This window comes from Salmo salar, unplaced genomic scaffold, assembly GCF_905237065.1.
Source record: "Salmo salar unplaced genomic scaffold, Ssal_v3.1, whole genome shotgun sequence".
Taxonomy (NCBI): domain Eukaryota; kingdom Metazoa; phylum Chordata; class Actinopteri; order Salmoniformes; family Salmonidae; genus Salmo; species Salmo salar.
Genome location: NW_025548530.1, coordinates 10,327 through 32,500, shown reverse-complemented (window position 1 = coordinate 32,500; position 22,174 = coordinate 10,327). Strand labels below are relative to the sequence as shown.

General features: G+C 47.8%; 1 protein-coding gene across 1 annotated transcript in view; it reads right to left on the bottom strand.

Moving 5' to 3' along the window:
* LOC123733124 (nuclear receptor coactivator 2-like) overlaps positions 1-16,671 on the bottom strand; it is a gene marked incomplete at its 3' end in the record, with an annotated part of 33,150 nt that extends 16,479 nt beyond the window's left edge. Inside the window, 2 exon segments of the mRNA XM_045712488.1 lie at positions 1,848-2,025; positions 16,555-16,671. Coding sequence (XP_045568444.1) covers positions 1,848-2,025; positions 16,555-16,566 — 190 coding nt within the window.
* Between the last annotated feature and the right edge of the window lie 5,503 nt (positions 16,672-22,174).

Genomic DNA, 22,174 nt, shown 5'->3' with positions numbered 1-22,174 from the left:
GACACAGCCCTAGGTACACTGTACTGTAGACTCACCCAGCCCTAGGTATACTGTAGACTGACCCAGCCCTAGGTACACTGTACTGTAGACTGACCCAGCCCTAGGTATACTGTAGACTGACCCAGCCCTAGGTACACTGTACTGTAGACTGACCCAGCCCTAGGTACACTGTACTGTAGACTGATCCAGCCCTAGGTATACTGTACTGTAGACTGACCCAGCCCTAGGGACACTGTACTGTAGACTGACCCAGCCCTAGGTACACTGTACTGTAGATTGACCCAGCCCTAGGTACACTGTACTGTAGACTGACCCAGCCCTAGGTACACTGTAGACTGACCCAGCCCTAGGTACACTGTACTGTAGACTGACCCAGCCCTAAGTACACTGTACTGTAGACTGACCCAGCCCTAGGTAACCTGTAGACTGACCCAGCCCTAGGTATACTGTACTGTAGACTGACCCAGCCCTAGGTACACTGTACTGTAGACTGACCCAGCCCTAGGTACACTGTACTGTAGACTCACCCAGCCCTAGGTGTACTGTAGACTGACCCAGCCCTAGGTGTACTGTAGACTGACCCAGCCCTAGGTACACTGTAGACTGACCCAGCCCTAGGTACACTGTAGACTGACCCAGCCCTAGGTATACCGTAGACTGACCCAGCCCTAGGTACACTGTACTGTAGACTGACCCAGCCCTAGGTACACTGTAGACTGACCCAGCCCTAGGTAACCTGTAGACTGACCCAGCCCTAGGTACACTGTACTGTAGACTGACCCAGCCCTAGGTATACTGTAGACTGACCCAGCCCTAGGTACACTGTACTGTAGACCGACCCAGCCCTAGGTATACTGTACTGTAGACTGACCCAGCCCTAGGTAACCTGTAGACTGACCCAGCCCTAGGTACACTGTACTGTAGACCGACCCAGCCCTAGGTAACCTGTAGACTGACCCAGCCCTAGGTACACTGTACTGTAGACCGACCCAGCCCTAGATAACCTGTAGACTGACCCAGCCCTAGGTACACTGTAGACTGACCCAGCCCTAGGTACACTGTACTGTAGACTGACCCAGCCCTAGGTACACTGTACTGTAGACCGACCCAGCCCTAGGTAACCTGTAGACTGACCCAGCCCTAGGTACACTGTACTGTAGACTGACCCAGCCCTAGGTACACTGTACTGTAGACTCACCCAGCCCTAGGTACACTGTACTGTAGACTGACCCAGCCCTAGGTAACCTGTAGACTGACCCAGCCCTAGGTAACCTGTAGACTGACCCAGCCCTAGGTACACTGTACTGTAGACTGACCCAGCCCTAGGTACACTGTAGACTGACCCAGCCCTAGGTACACTGTAGACCGACCCAGCCCTAGGTGTACTGTACTGTAGACTGACCCAGCCCTAGGTACACTGTACTGTAGACTGACCCAGCCCTAGGTACACTGTACTGTAGACTGACCCAGCCCTAGGTAACCTGTAGACCGACCCAGCCCTAGGTGTACTGTACTGTAGACTGACCCAGCCCTAGGTAACCTGTAGACTGACCCAGCCCTAGGTACACTGTACTGTAGACTGACCCAGCCCTAGGTACACTGTAGACTGACCCAGCCCTAGGTACACTGTACTGTAGACTGACCCAGCCCTAGGTACACTGTAGACTGACCCAGCCCTAGGTACACTGTAGACTGACCCAGCCCTAGGTACACTGTACTGTAGACTCACCCAGCCCTAGGTATACTGTAGACTGACCCAGCCCTAGGTAACCTGTAGACTGACCCAGCCCTAGGTGTACTGTACTGTAGACTCACCCAGCCTTAGGTAACCTGTACTGTAGACTCACCCAGGCTCTTGGGCAGCAGGTTCTTGATGAACTCAGCGTGGTCTCCTACGTGCAGGACGCTGTAGACGCTGGTGTTCATCAGCTCCTCCTGGTTATACAGCAGGTACTGGGTCACGTTCTCAGACACAAACACTATGTTCCCCTCCATATTCAGCACGAAGAAGAACCCGTCCAGGGCCTGGAGGGGGAAGACAAACAATACACCTTTTACTGTTGACATTGATTGTTTTCTTCAACTTTCTAGTTTTTGAAAATATCTACACGAGACCAAGGGAGAGGGAGAGGTTTGAGTAGAGAGACTAAAGGAGAGGGAGAGGTTTGAGTAGAGACTAAAGGAGAGGTTTGAGTAGAGACTAAAGGAGAGGGAGAGGTTTGAGTAGAGAGACTAAAGGAGTGGTTTGAGTTGAGACTAAAGGAGAGGAAGAGGTTTGAGTTGAGACTAAAGGAGAGGTTTGAGTAGAGATTAAAGGAGAGGTTTGAGTAGAGACTAAAGGAGAGGTTTGAGTAGAGACTAAAGGAGAGGTTTGAGTAGAGACTAAAGGAGAGTTTGAGTAGAGAGACTAAAGGAGAGGTTTGAGTAGAGACTAAAGGAGAGGTTTGAGTAGAGAGACTAAAGGAGAGGTTTGAGTAGAGACTAAAGGAGAGGTTTGAGTAGAGACTAAAGGAGAGGTTTGAGTAGAGATTAAAGGAGAGGTTTGAGTAGAGACTAAAGGAGAGGTTTGAGTAGAGACTAAAGGAGAGGTTTGAGTAGAGACTAAAGGAGAGGTTTGAGTAGAGACTAAAGGAGAGGTTTGAGTAGAGACTAAAGGAGAGGTTTGAGTAGAGAGACTAAGGGAGAGGGAGAGGTTTGAGTAGAGACTAAAGAAGAGGTTTGAGTAGAGACTAAGGGAGAGAGAGAGGTTTGAGTAGAGAGACTAAAGAAGAGGTTTGAGTAGAGACTAAAGGAGAGGGAGAGGTTTGAGTAGAGACTAAAGGAGAGGTTTGAGTAGAGACTAAAGGAGAGGTTTGAGTAGAGACTAAAGGAGAGGTTTGAGTAGAGAGACTAAAGGAGAGGTTTGAGTAGAGAGACTAAAGGAGAGGTTTGAGTAGAGACTAAAGGAGAGGTTTGAGTAGAGACTAAAGGAGAGGTTTGAGTAGAGACTAAAGGAGAGGTTTGAGTAGAGAGACTAAAGGAGAGGTTTGAGTAGAGACTAAAGGAGAGGTTTGAGTAGAGATTAAAGGAGAGGTTTGAGTAGAGACTAAAGGAGTGGTTTGAGTAGAGAGACTAAAGGAGAGGGAGAGGTTTGAGTAGAGACTAAAGGAGAGGTTTGAGTAGAGACTAAAGGAGAGGAAGAGGTTTGAGTTGAGACTAAAGGAGAGGTTTGAGTAGAGATTAAAGGAGAGGTTTGAGTAGAGACTAAAGGAGAGGTTTGAGTAGAGAGACTAAAGGAGTGGTTTGAGTAGAGACTAAAGGAGAGGAAGAGGTTTGAGTTGAGACTAAAGGAGAGGTTTGAGTAGAGACTAAAGGAGAGGTTTGAGTTGAGACTAAAGGAGAGGTTTGAGTTGAGACTAAAGGAGAGGTTTGAGTAGAGACTAAAGGAGAGGGAGAGGTTTGGTGTCCGGATTCAGCAGAGTATTTAAACTAAAAACACATCGTCTGTACCTCAAATGGCACCATATTCCCTTTAAAGTGAACTACATTTGAGCAGGGCCCATAGGCTTTGGTGAAAAGTAGTGCACTACACAGGGGAAAGGGTGCCATTTCAGACACAGACGTCGACGCAATGGATAACTCTAAGAAATAGCCTCTGATCTCGCTAGATGAACAACGGAACGTCACAGGAAATGTACCAATGTACAAAGCAATAACGCTAATAAACCAACACAAATGACCTGCTAATTGTTGGGTTCATAGAAAGCAACAGGGCTGGGAAGGCAGATTAACGATAGCTTTGTTACCAAGGCCTGAGAGTTAATGGACTGTCCTGTGTGACAATGGTGGCAGAGGGGGAGGGAGGGGAGAGAGACAGAGACACGGAGAGAGAGAGAGAGAGAGAGAGGGATAGAAACAGCGAGAGAGAGAGAGACAGCGAGAGAGTTGGAGAGAGAAACAGCGAGAGAGTTGGAGAGAGAGAGAGGGATAGAGAGAGAAACAGCGAGAGAGAGAGACGGCGAGAGAGAGAGAGACAACGAGAGCGTTGGAGAGAGAGAGAGTGAGGGAGAGAGAGGGATAGAGAAAGAGAGTTGGAGAGAGAGACAGAGAGAAAGACAATGGTGTGAAACTAACTAAGCATCCAGTAACAGCCACAGTCCATGCCCTGCTTCATACAATATAGCTCATCTATCCCCTATGAACAATGTCATTATCATCACAGAGAAAGGCTCTCCGGTTCCGTCTCCGGGTCCCGTCTCCGGGTCCCGTCTCCGGTTCCGTCTCCGGGTCCCGTCTCCGGGTTCTGTCTCACGTCTCCGGTTCCGTCTCCGGGTCCCGTCTCCGGGTTCTGTCTCACGTCTCGGTTCCGTCTCCGGGTCCCGTCTCCGGTTCCGTCTCCGGGTCCCGTCTCCGGGTTCTGTCTCACGTCTCCGGTTCTGTCTCCGGGTCCCGTCTCCGGTTCCGTCTCCGGGTCCCGTCTCCGGTTCCGTCTCCGGGTCCCGTCTCCGGGTTCTGTCTCACGTCTCCGGTTCTGTCTCCGGGTTCTGTCTCCGGTCCCGTCTCCGGTCCCGTCTCCGGTCCCGTCTCCGGTCCCGTCTCCGGTCCCGTCTCCGGTCCCGTCTCCCGGTTCTGTCTCCGGTCCCGTCTCCCGGTTCTGTCTCCGGTCCCGTCTCCCGGTTCCGTCTCCCGGTTCTGTCTCCGGTCCCGTCTCCCGGTTCCGTCTCCGGTCCCGTCTCCCGGTTCCGTCTCCCGGTTCCGTCTCCGGTTCCGTCTCCGGTTCCGTCTCCGGTTCCGTCTCCGGTCCCGTCTCCCGGTTCCGTCTCCCGGTTCCGTCTCCGGTCCCGTCTCCGGTCCCGTCTCCCGGTCCCGTCTCCCGGTCCCGTCTCCCGGTTCCGTCTCCCGGTCCTGTCCTGTCTCCGGTCCTGTCCCTGTCTGAAGTGGATAGCTCACTCCAACATCAACGTTTGTCAGATGTTTCCATACATGAAAACGTATGTCATGTGTTAATGTTCTGACGTACAGTGCCTAGTGGAAGTCAACACACCCCTTTACACTTTGCTGCCTTAAAATGTAAATCTAAAATGGGACTGAATGATGATTTTTTCTCATACAGATCTAAACAACATGTTCAAAGTCCAGATGTAGAATTTGTATTGACTGCATACGTCTTCACGCCCCAGAGTTAATGAGTGGTGGACGTACCTTAGGCAGCCATTACAGCTGGGATGCTACCATCCTGCTCTGAATCTACCTGCAGCCCTTTCAGCACGTAACTGTCTGTCTGAATAAACAAACAGCCCTTTCAGCACGTAACTGTCTGAATAAAGATGACACTTCACTGTGTTTCTATGAATGAATAATGTAGATGAGAAGGCTACAAATTCATCCCAAATGGCTCCCTATTCCCCATTCAGTGCCCTAATTTTGACCAAGGTCCATAGACAATAGAGTGCCATTTGGGAAGCAATCTACCTCTACCCGTCTCTGCAGCTACCAGGCAGAGTTACAGCTGCTACTATCGCCATCTGTAATGTCATTCATGAACCATCTGATATTCATGAGCCAACTGGACCCAGGCTAATAACGACCAACTGAACCCAGGCGAATAACGTCCAACTGAACCCAGTCGAATAACGTCCAACTGAACCCAGGCGAATAACGTCCAACTGAACCCAGGCGAATAACGTCCAACTGAACCCAGTCGAATAACGTCCAACTGAACCCTGGCGAATAACGTCCAACTGAACCCAGGCGAATAACGTCCAACTGAACCCAGGCGAATAACGTCCAACTGAACCCAGGCGAATAACGTCGAACCCATGTGTGAGCTGTAGGAAATGGTAACTGTCATAAATATTATACACCGAGTGTACAAAACATTAAGAACACCGTCCTGTTATTGAGTTGCACCCTCTTTTGCCCTCAGAAGCACCTCGATTTGTTGGGGAATGGACTTTACAAGGTGTCGAAAGCGTTCCAGAGGGATGCTGAACCCATGTTGACTCCAATGCTTCCCACAGTTGTGTCAAGTTGGCTGGATGTCCTTTGTGTGATGGACCATTCGTCACTTGAAACTGTTGAAAAATGTGAAAAACCTAGCAGCATTGCAGTTCTTGTCACAAACCGGTGCGACTGGCACCTACCACCATACCCCGTTCAAAGGCACTTCAATCTATTGTCTTGCCCCTTCACCCCTCTGAATGGCCACACATACACAATCCATGTCTCAGATGTCTCGAGGCTTAAAAATCCATATTTAACCTGTCTCCTCTTCATCTACACTGATTGAAGTGGATTTAACAAGAACTTGGAAACCCTCAAAAGTAGGTCTGTTGTATCTTATCTTTTTTCTTGCTGAAAAATACACACACACACACACACACACACACACACACACATACATACACACACACACACACACACACACAGACACACACACACACACACACACACACACACACACACACACACACACCGGTCAAAAGTTTTAGAACACCTACTTATTCAAGGGATTTTCTTAATTTTTACTATTTTCTACATTGTAGAATAATAGTGAAGACATCAAAACTATGAAATAACACATATGGAATCATGTAGTAACCAAAAAATTGTTAAACAAATCAAAACATATTTTATATTCTTCAAAGTAGTCACCCTTTGCCGTCAACCAACTTCACCTGGAATGCTTTTCCAACAGTCTTGAAGGAGTTCCCACATATGCTGAGCACCTGTTAGCTGTTTTCCTTCACTCTACGGTCCAATTCATCCCAAACCATCTCAATTGGGTTGAGGTCGGGTGATTGTGGAGGCCAGGTCATCTGACGCAGCACTCCATCACTCTCCTTCTTGGTCAAATAGCCCTTACACAGCCTGGAGGTGTGTTGGGTCATTGTCCTGTTGAAAAACAAATGATAGTCTCCTCTGAACAGTTGATGTTGAGATGTGTCTGTTACTTGAACTCTGAAGCATTTATTTGGGCTGCAATTTCTGAGGCTGGTAACTCTACTGAACTTTTCCTCTGCAGCAGAGGTAACTCTGGGTCTTCCTTTCCTGTGGCGGTCCTCATGAGGCTGGTAACTCTAATGAACTTATCCTCTGCAGCAGAGGTAACTCTGGGTCTTCCTTTCCTGTGGCGGTCCTCATGAGAGCCAGTTTCATCATAGAGCTTGATGGTTTTTACGACTGCAATTGAAGAAAGTTCTTGAAATGTTCCTTAATGACTGACCTTCATGTCTTAAAGTACTGATGGACTGTTGTTTCTCTTCTTTGAGCTGTTCTTGCCATAATATGGACTTGGTATTTTACCTAATAATAATAATAATATAATATATATATAATAATATAATAACATCTTCTGTATACCCCACACTACATTGTCACAACACAACTGATTGGCTCAAATGCATTAAGGAAAGAAAGAAATTCCACAAATGAACAAGTCACACCTGTTAATTGAAATCAAATCAAATTGTATTTGTCAAATGCGCCAAATACAACAGGTGTAGACCTTACAGTGAAATGCTTACTTACAAGCCCTTAACCAACAATGCTTTAAGAAGTACATTTTTTTTCTTAAGTAGAAATTAGAAAATAAAAAGTTACAAATAATTAAAGAGCAGCAGTAAAATAATAAGTGAGGCTATATACAGGGTGTTACGGTACAGAGTCAATGTGTAGGCTATATACAGGGGGTTACCGGTACAGAGTCAATGTGGAGGCTATATACAGGGTGTTACAGTACAGAGTCAATGTGGAGGCTATATACAGGGTGTTACAGTACAGAGTCAATGTGTAGGCTATATACAGGGGGTTACCGGTACAGAGTCAATGTGGAGGCTATATACAGGGTGTTACAGTACAGAGTCAATGTGGAGGCTATATACAGGGGGTACCGGTACAGAGTCAATGTGGAGGCTATATACAGGGTGTTACGATACAGAGTCAATGTGGAGGCTATATACAGGGGGTACCGGTACAGAGTCAATGTGGAGGCTATATACAGGGGGTACCAGTACAGAGTCAATGTGGAGGCTATATACAGGGGGTACCGGTACAGAGTCAATGTGGAGGCTATATACAGGGGGTACCGGTACAGAGTCAATGTGGAGGCTATATACAGGGGGTACCGGTACAGAGTCAGTGTGGAGGCTATATACAGGGGGGTACCGGTACAGAGTCAATGTGGAGGCTATATACAGGGGGTACCAGTACAGAGTCAGTGTGGAGGCTATATACAGGGGGGTACCGGTACAGAGTCAATGTGGAGGCTATATACAGGGGGTACCAGAACAGAGTCAATGTGGAGGCTATATACAGGGGGTACCGGTACAGAGTCAGTGTGGAGGCTATATACAGGGGGTACCGGTACAGAGTCAATGTGGAGGCTATATACAGGGGGTACCGGTACAGAGTCAATGTGGAGGCTATATACAGGGGGTACCGGTACAGAGTCAATGTGGAGGCTATATACAGGAGGTACCGGTACAGAGTCAATGTGGAGACTATATACAGGGTGTTACGATACAGAGTCAATGTGGAGGCTATATACAGGGGGTACCGGTACAGAGTCAATGTGGAGGCTATATACAGGGTGTTACGATACAGAGTCAATGTGGAGGCTATATACAGGGGGTACCGGTACAGAGTCAATGTGGAGGCTATATACAGGGGGTACCAGTACAGAGTCAATGTGGAGGCTATATACAGGGGGTACCGGTACAGAGTCAATGTGGAGGCTATATACAGGGGGGTACCGGTACAGAGTCAATGTGGAGGCTATATACAGGGGGTACCGGTACAGAGTCAGTGTGGAGGCTATATACAGGGGTACCGGTACAGAGTCAATGTGGAGGCTATATACAGGGGGTACCAGTACAGAGTCAGTGTGGAGGCTATATACAGGGGGTACCGGTACAGAGTCAATGTGGAGGCTATATACAGGGGGTACCGGTACAGAGTCAATGTGGAGGCTATATACAGGGGGTACCGGTACAGAGTCAGTGTGGAGGCTATATACAGGGGGTACCGGTACAGAGTCAATGTGGAGGCTATATACAGGGGGTACCGGTACAGAGTCAATGTGGAGGCTATATACAGGGGGTACCGGTACAGAGTCAATGTGGAGGCTATATACAGGAGGTACCGGTACAGAGTCAATGTGGAGACTATATACAGGGTGTTACGATACAGAGTCAATGTGGAGGCTATATACAGGGGGTACCGGTACAGAGTCAATGTGGAGGCTATATACAGGGTGTTACGGTACAGAGTCATTGTGGAGGCTATATACAGGGGGTACCGGTACAGAGTCAATGTGGAGGCTATATACAGGGGGTACCGGTACAGAGTCAATGTGGAGGCTATATACAGGGTGTTACGGTACAGAGTCAATGTGGAGGCTATATACAGGGGGTACCGGTACAGAGTCAATGTGGAGGCTATATACAGGGGGTACCAGTACAGAGTCAATGTGGAGGCTATATACAGGGGGTACCGGTACAGAGTCAATGTGGAGGCTATATACAGGGGGTACCGGTACAGAGTCAATGTGGAGGCTATATACAGGGGGTACCGGTACAGAGTCAGTGTGGAGGCTATATACAGGGGTACCGGTACAGAGTCAATGTGGAGGCTATATACAGGGGGGTACCAGTACAGAGTCAGTGTGGAGGCTATATACAGGGGGTACCGGTACAGAGTCAATGTGGAGGCTATATACAGGGGGTACCGGTACAGAGTCAATGTGGAGGCTATATACAGGGGGTACCGGTACAGAGTCAGTGTGGAGGCTATATACAGGGGGTACCGGTACAGAGTCAATGTGGAGGCTATATACAGGGGGGTACCGGTACAGAGTCAATGTGGAGGCTATATACAGGGGGTACCGGTACAGAGTCAATGTGGAGGCTATATACAGGAGGTACCGGTACAGAGTCAATGTGGAGACTATATACAGGGTGTTACGATACAGAGTCAATGTGGAGGCTATATACAGGGGGTACCGGTACAGAGTCAATGTGGAGGCTATATACAGGGGGTACCGGTAAAGAGTCAATGTGGAGGCTATATACAGGGGGTACCGGTACAGAGTCAATGTGGAGGCTATATACAGGGGGGTACCGGTACAGAGTCAATGTGGAGGCTATATACAGGGTGTTACGGTAAAGAGTCATTGTGGAGGCTATATACAGGGGGTACCGGTACAGAGTCAATGTGGAGGCTATATACAGGGGGTACCGGTACAGAGTCAATGTGGAGGCTATATACAGGGTGTTACGGTAACGAGTCAATGCGCGGGGGCATCCGGTTAGTCGAGATAATTGTGGTAATACGTACATGTAGGTAGAGTTAAAGTGACTATGCATAGGTTATAAACAGAGTAGCAGCAGCATAAACGAGGTGTCTGGGTAGCCCTTTGATTAGCTGTTAAGCAGTCTTATGGCTTGGGGTTAGAAGGGTTAAGCAGTCATATGGACCTCGACTTGGCGCTCCGGCACCGCTTGCCGTGCAATAGCAGAGGGAACAGTCTATGTCTAGGGTGGATGGAGGCTTTGACAATTTTAGGGCCTTCCTCTGACACCGCCTGGTGTAGAGGTCCTGGATGGCAGGAAGCTTGGCCCCAGTGATGTACTGGGCCGTTCACACTACCCTCTGTAGTGCCTTGATGTCGGAGGCCGAGCAGTTGCCATACCAGGCGGTGATGCAACCGGTCAGGATGCTCTCGACGGTGTAGCTGTAGAACCTTTTGAGGATCTGAGGACCCATGCCAAATCTTTTCAGTCTCCTGAGGGGGAATAGATTTTGTTGTGCCCTCTTCACGACTGTCTTGGTGTGTTTGGACCATGTTAGTTTGTTGGTGGTGTGGACACCAAGGAACTTGAAACCCTCAACCTGCTCCACTTTGACCCCGTCAATGAGAACGGGGGCGTGCTCAGTCCTCCTTTTCCTGTAGTCCACAATCATCTCTTTTGTCTTGATCACGTTGAGGGAGAGGTTGCGGTCCTGGCACCACACGGCCAGGACTCTGACCTCCTCCCTATAGGCTGTCTCATCGTTGTCGGTGATCAGGCCTACCACTGTTGTGTCATCGGTAAACTTAATAATGGTGTTGGAGTCGTGCCTGGCCGTGCAGTCATTAGTGAACAGGTAGTACAGGAGGGGACTGAGCACGCACCCCTGAGGGCCCCCGTGTTGAGGATCAGCGTTTGTCAATTTTATTATCGATTGATTGAACGTTGGCTAAAAGGACCGACGGTAAAGGTAGATTACCATCTCGGCGATGGATCCTTACAAGGCACCGGGACCGTCGTCCACGACACCTCCATCTTTCCCTCCTGCGAATGACAGGGGATGAGGGCCTTGTCGGGTGTCTGGAGTAAATCCTTCCCGTCCGACTCGTTGAAGAAGAAGAAGAATTCCTCCAGGGTGAGTAATCGCTGCCCTGATATCAAGAAGCTCTATTCGGTCATGGTGGCAAAAACATTATGTACAGAATAAGTTACAAATAATGCGAAAAAACAAACAATAGCACAATTGGTTATGGGAACGTAAAACGGCGGCCATCTCCATCGGCGCCATTGCATTCCATGTGACTACCTCATGAAGCTGGTTGAGAGAATGCCAAGTGTGCGCAAAGCTGTCATCAAGGCAAAGGGTGGCTATTTGAAGAATCTCAAATATAAAATATATTCTTGATTTGTTTAATACTTTTTTGGTTACTACATGATTCCATGTGCATACATACACAAACACAGTGCCAGTCAAATGTTTGGACACACCTACTCATTCAAGGGTTTTTCCTTAATTTTACTATTTTCTACATTGTAGAATAATAGTGAAGACATCAAAACTATGAAATAACACATATGGAATCATGTAGTAAGCAAAAGTGTTAAACAAATCAAAATATAATTTTATATGAGATTCTTCAAAGTAGCCACCCTTTGCCTTGATGACAGCTTTTCTCACTCTTGTAAAGCGTTGGTCCCATGTTTCATGTCTAAGGTACTGCATCTCAGTGCTAGAGGCGTCACTACAGACCCTGGCTCGATTCCAGGCTGTAACACAACCGACCGTGATTGGGAGTCCCATAGGGAGGCGCACAATTGGCCCAGCGTCTTCCAGGTTAGGGTTTGGCCGTCATTGTAAATAAGAATTTGTTCTTAACTGGCTAGCCTAGTTAAATAAAGGTTACATAAAAAGATCCCAGAAATGTTCCACACGCCAACAAAATGTATTTCTCTCAAATTTTGTGCACAAATTAGTTTACATCCTTGTTCATGAGCATTTGTTCTTTGCCAAGATAATCCATCCACCTGACAGGTGTGGCATATCAAGAAGTTGATTAAACAGAATGATCCTTAGCCAGGTGAACCTTGTCCTAGGGACAATAAAAGGCCACTAAAATGTGAAGATTTGTCACACAACACAATGCCACAGATGTCTAAAGTTTTGAGGGAGTGTGTAATTGGCATGCTGACTGCAGGGATGTCCACCAGACCTGTTGCCATGTAACCACGCCAGGACCTCCACATCTAGATTCTTCCCCTGTGGGATCGTCTGAGACCAGCCACCTTGACAGCCGATGAAACTGAGGAGTATTGCGGTCTGTAATAAAGCCCTTTCGTGGGGAAAAACTCATTCTGATTGGCTGGGCCTGGCTCCCCAGTGGGTGGGCCTATGCCCTCCCAGTTCCACCTAGGACTGCGGCTCTGCCCAGTCATGTGAAATCCATAGATTTATTTATTTATTTCAATTGACTGATTTCCTTATACGAAATGTAAATCAGTAGAATTGTTGCACTTATATTTTTGTTCAGTATATATACACACAATAGAGAGAGAGGACAGACCGAGAGAGAGACAGAGCGAGAGAGAGACAGACCGAGAGAGAGACAGACCGAGAGAGAGACAGAGCGAGAGAGAGACAGACCGACCGAGAGACAGACCGACCGAGAGACAGACCGACCGAATGACAGACCGACCGAGAGACAGACCGACCGAGAGACAGACCGACCGAGAGACAGATTTCCTGCAATATGCTGATGATTTGGTACTTCTATCACCAACCAAAGAAGGTCTTCAACAGAACCTTACCATTCTAGAGCAATATTGCCATAATTGGTGGGACCTGGCGGTAAATAACAAACCATGATTTTCCAGAACAAAACCCAGATGTCAGAAACACAAATTCTCCCTGAACAACACCATAATTGAACAAACTAAAAATGACTCATACCTTGGTCTGACCATATCTGCATCTGGAAACTTTAATATGGCAGTGAATGCACTCAAAGAAAAAGCCCGCAGAGCATTGTACGCAATAAAAATGAAATTATTCAATATCAACATCCCAATTAAAATTTGGACCAAAATATTTGACAGTGTAATCCTACCAATAGCTCTTTAGAGAGGTGAGGTCTGGGAGCCAATCAGTAAACTGGGCTTTAAAATTTGGGACAAACATCCAATTGAACCTGCTACATGCAGACTGGCTAGCTAACTGACAGGCCGACTGGCTAGCTAACTGACAGGCTGACAGGCTAGCTAACTGACAGGCTGACTGGCTAGCTAACTGACAGGCTGACTGGCTAGCTAACTGACAGGCAGACTGGCTAGCTAACTGACAGGCAGACTGGCTAGCTAACTGACAGGCAGACTGGCTAGCTAACTGACAGGCAGACTGGCTAGCTAACTGACAGGCAGACTGGCTAGCTAACTGACAGGCAGACTGGCTAGCTAACTGACAGGCAGACTGGCTAGCTAACTGACAGGCTAACTGACAGGCTGACTGGCTAGCTAACTGACAGGCTAGCTAACTGACAGGCTGACTGGCTAGCTAACTGACAGGCCGACTGGCTAGCTAACTGACAGGCCGACTGGCTAGCTAACTGACAGGCCGACTGGCTAGCTAACTGACAGGCTGACTGGCTAGCTAACTGACAGGCAGACTGGCTAGCTAACTGACAGGCAGACTGGCTAGCTAACTGACAGACTGACTGGCTAGCTAACTGACAGGCTAGCTAACTGACAGGCTAGCTAACTGACAGGCTAGCTAACTGACAGGCTAGCTAACTGACAGGCAGACTGGCTAGCTAACTGACAGGCAGACTGGCTAGCTAACTGACAGGCTACCTAACTGACAGGCTGACTGGCTAGCTAACTGACAGGCTGACTGGCTAGCTAACTGACAGGCAGACTGGCTAGCTAACTGACAGGCAGACTGGCTAGCTAACTGACAGGCAGACTGGCTAGCTAACTGACAGGCAGACTGGCAAGCTAACTGACAGGCTAGCTAACTGACAGGCTGACTGGCTAGCTAACTGACAGGCTGACTGGCTAGCTAACTGACAGGCTGACTGGCTAGCTAACTGACAGGCAGACTGGCTAGCTAACTGACAGGCAGACTGGCTAGCTAACTGACAGGCAGACTGGCTAGCTAACTGACAGACTGACTGGCTAGCTAACTGACAGGCTGACTGGCTAGCTAACTGGCAGGCTACCTAACTGACAGGCTGACTGGCTAGCTAACTGACAGGCTGACTGGCTAGCTAACTGACAGGCAGACTGGCTAGCTAACTGACAGGCAGACTGGCTAGCTAACTGACAGGCAGACTGGCTAGCTAACTGACAGGCAGACTGGCTAGCTAACTGACAGGCAGACTGGCTAGCTAACTGACAGGCAGACTGGCTAGCTAACTGACAGGCAGACTGGCTAGCTAACTGACAGGCTGACAGGCTAGCTAACTGACAGGCTAGCTAACTGACAGGCAGACTGGCTAGCTAACTGACAGGCAGACTGGCTAGCTAACTGACAGGCTGACTGGCTAGCTAACTGGCTACCTAACTGACAGGCTGACTGGCTAGCTAACTGACAGGCAGACTGGCTAGCTAACTGACAGGCAGACTGGCTAGCTAACTGACAGGCAGACTGGCTAGCTAACTGACTGGCTAGCTAACTGACAGGCAGACTGGCTAGCTAACTGACTGGCTAGCTAACTGACAGGCAGACTGGCTAGCTAACTGACTGGCTAGCTAACTGACAGGCAGACTGGCTAGCTAACTGACAGGCTGACTATTTGACTGACAACTGCCCTGCTGAGTTAGTGTGTCCTCTCTCTTCCTGGTCATTTTCTGCAGACAAATGAAGCAGAAATGTGTACTCTGATTTCATCTGGTTGTAAATCACTGGTCTGCTGTGGTGTTTCTACACTGCTCTGATTTCATCTGGTTGTAAATCACTGGTCTGCTGTAGTGTGCTGAGCAACGACCCCGTTGTCTCACACAGCCAACAGACCGCCATACCCACAGCTACTGAAGTGCCTCTGACGTCTAATGGCAAAGCAACACCCACAGCCTCACTGCCTCACTGCCTGCCAGTTCATTCAGCCCTCTCTTCCCTCTGTTCACTGTGAGATGTCTCCTGTCAGGATAATATTTATAGCTCTGGAGGTCCACCGTCACTGAATCCACATGCTACTCTGCTAAATATAGCCACTTTCCCTCTCTCCCCCTCTCTACTGCCTCCCACTCCACTGTCCTTCCCTCTCTCCCTCTCCACTGCCCTTCCCTCCCTCCCTCTCCACTGCCCTTCCCTCTCTCCCTCTCCACTGCCCTTCCCTCTCTCCCTCTCCACTGCCCTTCCCTCTCTCCCTCTCCACTGTCCTTCCCTCTCTCCCTCTCCACTGCCCTTCCCTCGCTCCCTCCCTCTCCACTGTCCTTCCCTCTCTCCCTCTCCACTGCCCTTCCCTCTCTCCCTCTCCACTGCCCTTCCCTCCCTCCCTCTCCACTGCCCTTCCCTCTCTCCCTCTCCACTGTCCTTCCCTCTCTCCCTCTCCACTGCCCTTCCCTCGCTCCCTCCCTCTCCACTGCCCTTCCCTCTCTCCCTCTCCACTGCCCTTCCCTCTCTCCCTCTCCACTGCCCTTCCCTCTCTCCCTCTCCACTGCCCTTCCCTCTCTCCCTCTCCACTGCCCTTCCCTCTCTCCCTCCTGCCTGCTTTCCCATCTGTTGGCTGCCGGTGGATGGAGGGACAGACAGGGAGACCAGCGTTTCACACCCACGCTCTCTCTCTGAGTACGGACTCTGTTAGCTCGCTCCGTAGACATAGGCAGTCGGCAGGAAATGCCCCCACATGTCAGCATGTAAAAGCAACCTTGGTTTTGAATGAACTATATATATAACCCTGCCCAGTCCAGCAAGCCCAACCCAGCCTAGCCCAGCCTAGCCTAACCTAGCCCAGCCCAGCCTAGCCCAGCCTAGCCCAACCCAGCCTAGCCTAACCTAGCCCAGCCAAGCCTAGCCCAACCCAGCCTAGCCCAGCCCAGCCTAGCCCAGCATAGCCTAGCCCAACCTAGCCTAGCCTAGCCCAACCCAGCCTAGCCCAACCCAGCCTAGCCTAGCCTAACCCAGCCTAGCCTAACCCAGCCTAGCCTAGCCTAGCCCAGCCTAGCCCAACCCAACCCAGCCTAGCCTAGCCTAGCCCAACCCAGCCTAGCCTAGCCCAACCCAGCCTAGCCTAGCCTAGCCTAGCCCAACCCAACCTAGCCCAACCCAGCAGTAGCAGCAGCTTTCACTCACCTCCAGCATCATTGGTCCGAGAGCCTCCTTGTCGATGACGGATTGGCCCGTTGATGAGATGTCCGCCTTCTGTACCTCCTCCTCATTGGCTGCTGCTGCTTTCTCTGTGGGAGAGAAAGCCAATCAGATTCATCATGTTTCTTTCTTTTTCTTTACCTCAAATGTCCTCATCGACAGCCTCATCGACAGCCTCATCGACAGCCTCATCGACAGCCTCATCAACAGATATAAACCTTAAACTGAGAGACAAAGACTGGCTCTAAACTGGAGACAACTAGTCTGAGCGAAATGGCACCCTAGTACCTCGAGCCCATCAAAAGTAGTGCACTACAAATGTAATAGGTTGCTATTTGGGACGATAAGAACATGCTGTTCATTTGGATCGCTCAGTTACCTCCTCTTCCTTCTTCCTGTTTAATAGAGATTCAGTCTGTTAAAGAAAGTAACAGCTTGAGGATCTCTTTTAACATTTAGTCTTCTGTTTCAGTTTAATAAAGAGAATAACAGATCTTCATGGGAGGAGAAATGTATCCATCTCTTCAACAATAATCAAATGAGTCCTAATGTAGGCAATGTGATCCCATTAATAATCCAGACATTATCAACGACATTCACCCTCAAATCCCTCATTACAATCACTGACCTATATGAGAGACATCACACAGACAGTCCCAAATGGCATCCCTATTCCCTTTAAAGTGCACTACTCTTGACAAGTGCCCGTAGGGAAACCCATAGGTCAAAGGTTACGTGTACTATGCAGTGGATAGGTCTCTCTCTCTCTCTCTCTCAGCATTCACCCACAGCGTATTGTCTAGACACCACCCGCTGCCATGTCACTAGCTGGGGCACGAACTGTGTGTGTGAGCGCGCGCAGCATGAAGCTTTCACGCAGGTGGCGGGCGGCTAGATGGGATGGTCATTGTCAACGCAAGAAAAAGACCTCTAAAGTCATTATGGGAAAAGAACCTTCGCCCCTCCTCCAACTGAGTAAACAACTTCTGTTGTCGGACGGAGTGACGGTGGGTCAACAGTGCTGAACACAACATAACAATACACTCCAATAAATAAAAATAAAAAATAGGTATTATGGATGTTATCTAGCCAATACAAAGGTAGGGGGCAATACTTTTCCAAGAGTAGGAGTCAGATAAATAAAGGTCAGATGGTTTACCGATGCAGCAACATGAAGTATAGAGATGAGGAGTTAGTGTATGACTACATCCCAAATAGCACCCTATCCTCTATATACACTACGTTTGACCAGGGCCCATAGGGAATAGGGTGTCTACCTGGTACGCGCATAACTAAATGTATCCTCTATGTACAGTTCATGAGGCTCCATACCTCCTCCATTCAGGGATTGGGTTTTTATTAGGCATGCAGAGAGCCCCTAGATTCAAAGCAAAGTCTGCCCTACTTCTAAACATGGTGCTGATGAGGAGGAGGGGGACGTATTAGAGTGTCGCACCGCGGCAGTTTCAACGTGAGACCATATGGCAGGGGGAGACAGGTACACAGGGAGGAACGGAGGAGGAGAGGAAGGAAGGGGGTGGTGAGGCGCTAGTATGCTGGCAGCACACACACTGAGCTCTTCCACAGTGTGAAAACAGAGCAGGAAGAGTAGCCAAGGAGAAGCAGCAGGCTCCATTCTGCATCTCACACACACCTCTTTCAGGGTTAATGGTGTGTGTGTGTGTGTGTGTGTGTGTGTGTGTGTGTGTGTGTGTGTGTGTGTGTGTGTGTGTGTGTGTGTGTGTGTGTGTGTGTGTGTGTGTGTGTGTGTGTGTGTGTGTGTGTGTGTGTGTGTGTGTGTGTGACCCAGCAGGCTCCAGTAAACCAGCACAGCTGATGCAAGTACAACATCATCACTCACTGTCTCACACACACACACACACACACACACACACACACTCACTGTCTCACACACACAGTTATTTGTGTATCATCTTGGCACATTCTCTGTACATTGTCCTAATAGGAACCATTGTGTATAATGTGTAGGACCTTATTACCTAACGATATGTTACAGAGCTGAACGACTGGTTTTATATGTGACAGAGTGGTGTGTGTTTAGTTTATGAATTCAACCATTTTATAAAACACGCAAAACAGTCTGGGACTTATTTCTATTGTTGTCCTCTTGAGACAAGATGGCTAGACAAGATCCAACACAGTTGAACACAGTATGACAGATATAATAAAATATAAAAACAGAGAAGAAGAACATATATCTCATCATTCCAGTTACATCATAGGGGTTATTCACATGGGCACAGAAGACATCAAACAGTTTTTTTACTTTTTTTAAATATGCCCAGAGAGGAAGTCGTTTTTCCACTCTGAATGAGGGCCGTAGTCATCCCAGGTAGCTAACAGAGGTTTCAGTAGTCAGCACCTCACCCCTTTAACACCACTCTGATTTCAGAGGTCCTACACAATGTAGGTCTGGATCCAAAAATAATTGCTTCAGTTTCCCCAAAGTGCAGAGATAACTTATTATCTCCAAGCCATTTGCTAATGTTAGCAAGCTCTGCGCTAAGTACGCTCTCCAACATAGTTTTACTTTTGTGAGACACCAGAAATGTAGGGAAAAGGAAAAGACGGCAAGAACAAGCATCTTTCATATCGTTAATATACAGTAAAAAAAACAGTAGAGGCCCAAGCACGCTTCCCTGCGGAACGCCACAACTCATTGGTTTTGCCTGAGACAGTGAACCTCTACTACTTGCTCCCTTCCTGACATATAGAACATTACCCAGCTTTAGAGGGATACCGCTTAACCCCAGTGCTTCTAGTTTGGAGACTAGGAGACAGTGGTTAACTGTATCAAAAGTCACGATGCCAATAAAATTTTAGGACAACAACAACGACGTGCCGAGGTGCACAACTAAATTAATTCTTAGTAGCTACCCCCTTCCAGGGATTTTCATTAAATGGCTGTCAAAGGAGAGATGTGTTGCTCTGATGTGATTAAACATCCAGATACTGTGTTATGTGTTGTATGTCTGTTTATGTGAATTCATTTATTTAAAAAAAAACACAACTTTAGGATAATATACACGGAACAAAAATATAAAAAAATCGCAACATGTAGTGTTGGTCCTATGTTATAAGAGCTGGAATGAAATATCACAGAAATGTTCCATACACACAAAAATGGGTTTGTGCACAAATTTGTTTGCATCCCTGTTGCATCCTCTTTACTGTGATTTATTATTGTTATTTTTTTATTTATTAAACTGCATTGTTGGTTAGGGGCTTGTAAGTAAGAATTTCACTGTACGGTCTACACCTGCTGTATTCAGCATTTCACTGTAAGGTCTACTACACCTGTTGTATTCAGCATTTCACTGTGAGGTCTACTACACCTGTTGTATTCAGCATTTCACTGTGAGGTCTACTACACCTGCTGTATTCAGCATTTCACTGTAAGGTCTACTACACCTGTTGTATTCAGCATTTCACTGTGAGGTCTACTACACCTGTTGTATTCAGCATTTCACTGTAAGGTCTACTACACCTGTTGTATTCAGCATTTCACTGTAAGGTCTACTACACCTGTTGTATTCAGCATTTCACTGTGAGGTCTACTACACCTGCTGTATTCAGCATTTCACTGTAAGGTCTACTACACCTGTTGTATTCAGCATTTCACTGTGAGGTCTACTACACCTGTTGTATTCAGCATTTCACTGTGAGGTCTACTACACCTGTTGTATTCAGCATTTCACTGTAAGGTCTACTACACCTGTTGTATTCAGCATTTCACTGTGAGGTCTACTACACCTGTTGTATTCAGCATTTCACTGAGGTCTACTACACCTGCTGTATTCAGCATTTCACCGTGAGGTCTACTACACCTGTTGTATTCAGCATTTCACTGTGAGGTCTACTACACCTGTTGTATTCAGCATTTCACTGAGGTCTACTACACCTGCTGTATTCAGCATTTCACTGTAAGGTCTACACCTATTGTATTCAGCATTTCACTGTGAGGTCTACACCTGTTGTATTCAGCATTTCACTGTAAGGTCTACTACACCTGTTGTATTCAGCATTTCACTGTAAGGTCTACTACACCTGTTGTATTCAGTATTTCACTGTAAGGTCTACACCTGTTGTATTCGGCGTATGTGACTAATATAATTTGATTTGTTAGTGAGCATTTGTCTTTTGTCAAGATAATCCATCCACCTGAGAGGTGTGGCATATCAAGAAGTTGATTAAACATCATGATCATTACACAGGTGCAACTTGTGCTGGGGACAATAAAAGGCCACTCTAAAATGTGCAGTTTTGTCACACAACACAATGTCACAAGATGTCTCAAGTTTTGAGGGGAGCGTACAATTGGCATGCTGACTGCAGGAATGTACCACCAGAGTTGTTGCCATTGAAGTTTCTCTACCATAAGCCGCCTCAACGTGGTTTTAGAGAACTTGGCAGTTCGTCCAACCGGCCTCACAACCGCAGACCACGTGCATGGCCATGTGTATGGCGTCGTGTGGGCGAGCGGTTTGCTGATGTCAACGTTGTGAACAGAGGCGCCCCATGGTGGAGGTGGGGTTATGGTTTGGGCAATGACAAATTGAATGCACAGAAATACCATGAGAAGATTGTGAGCCCCATTGTGAGCCCCATTGTGAGGCCCATTGTGAGGCCCATTGTGAGGCCCACTGTGAGGCCCATTGTGAGGCCCATTGTGAGACCCATTGTGAGGCCCACTGTGAGGCCCATTGTGAGGCCCATTGTGAGGGCCATTTGTTATGGTATCTGTGACCAACAGATTAATATCTGTATTCCCAGTCATATGAAATTCATAGATTAGAACCTAATGAATTTGATTCAATTGACTGATTTCCTTATATGAACTGTAACTCAGTACAATAAATGTAATTGTTGCATGTTGCCATTATACTGTTCAGTATAATATTCTTTACATGAATTACATTATTCCTTTAAGCAAATAGATTTTTAACTTACATGGACCGAACCATAAAAATACAACAAAGGGTTTGTCCCAAATGGCCCCCTACTCCCTATGTAGTGCACTACTTCCCTATGGAGCCTGGTCAAAAGTAATGCACTATATAAGGAATAGGGTGTCATTTGGAAACAAACACAATTTCCAGACTAACAGTCCTGCCCACACAATGGACTAACCTTCCGTTAGGGTCCAGGTACTGAACTAACCTTCCAGTTTCTGGACTAACCTTCTGTTAGGGTCCAGGTACTGAACTAACCTTCCAGGTACTGAACTAACCTTCTGTTAGGGTCCAGGTACTGAACTAACCTTCTGTTAGGGTCCAGGTACTGAACTTACCTTCCGTTAGGGTCCAGGTACTGAACTAACCTTCCAGGTTCTGGACTAACCTTCCGTTAGGGTCCAGGTACTGAACTAACCTTCCAGGTTCTGGACGAACCTTCCGTTAGGGTCCAGCTACTGGACTAACCTTCCAGGTTCTGAACTAACCTTCCAGGTTCTGGACGAACCTTCCAGGTTCTGGACGAACCTTCCGTTAGGGTCCAGCTACTGAACTAACCTTCTGTTAGGGTCCAGGTACTGAACTAACCTTCTGTTAGGGTCCAGGTACTGAACTAACCTTCCAGGTACTGA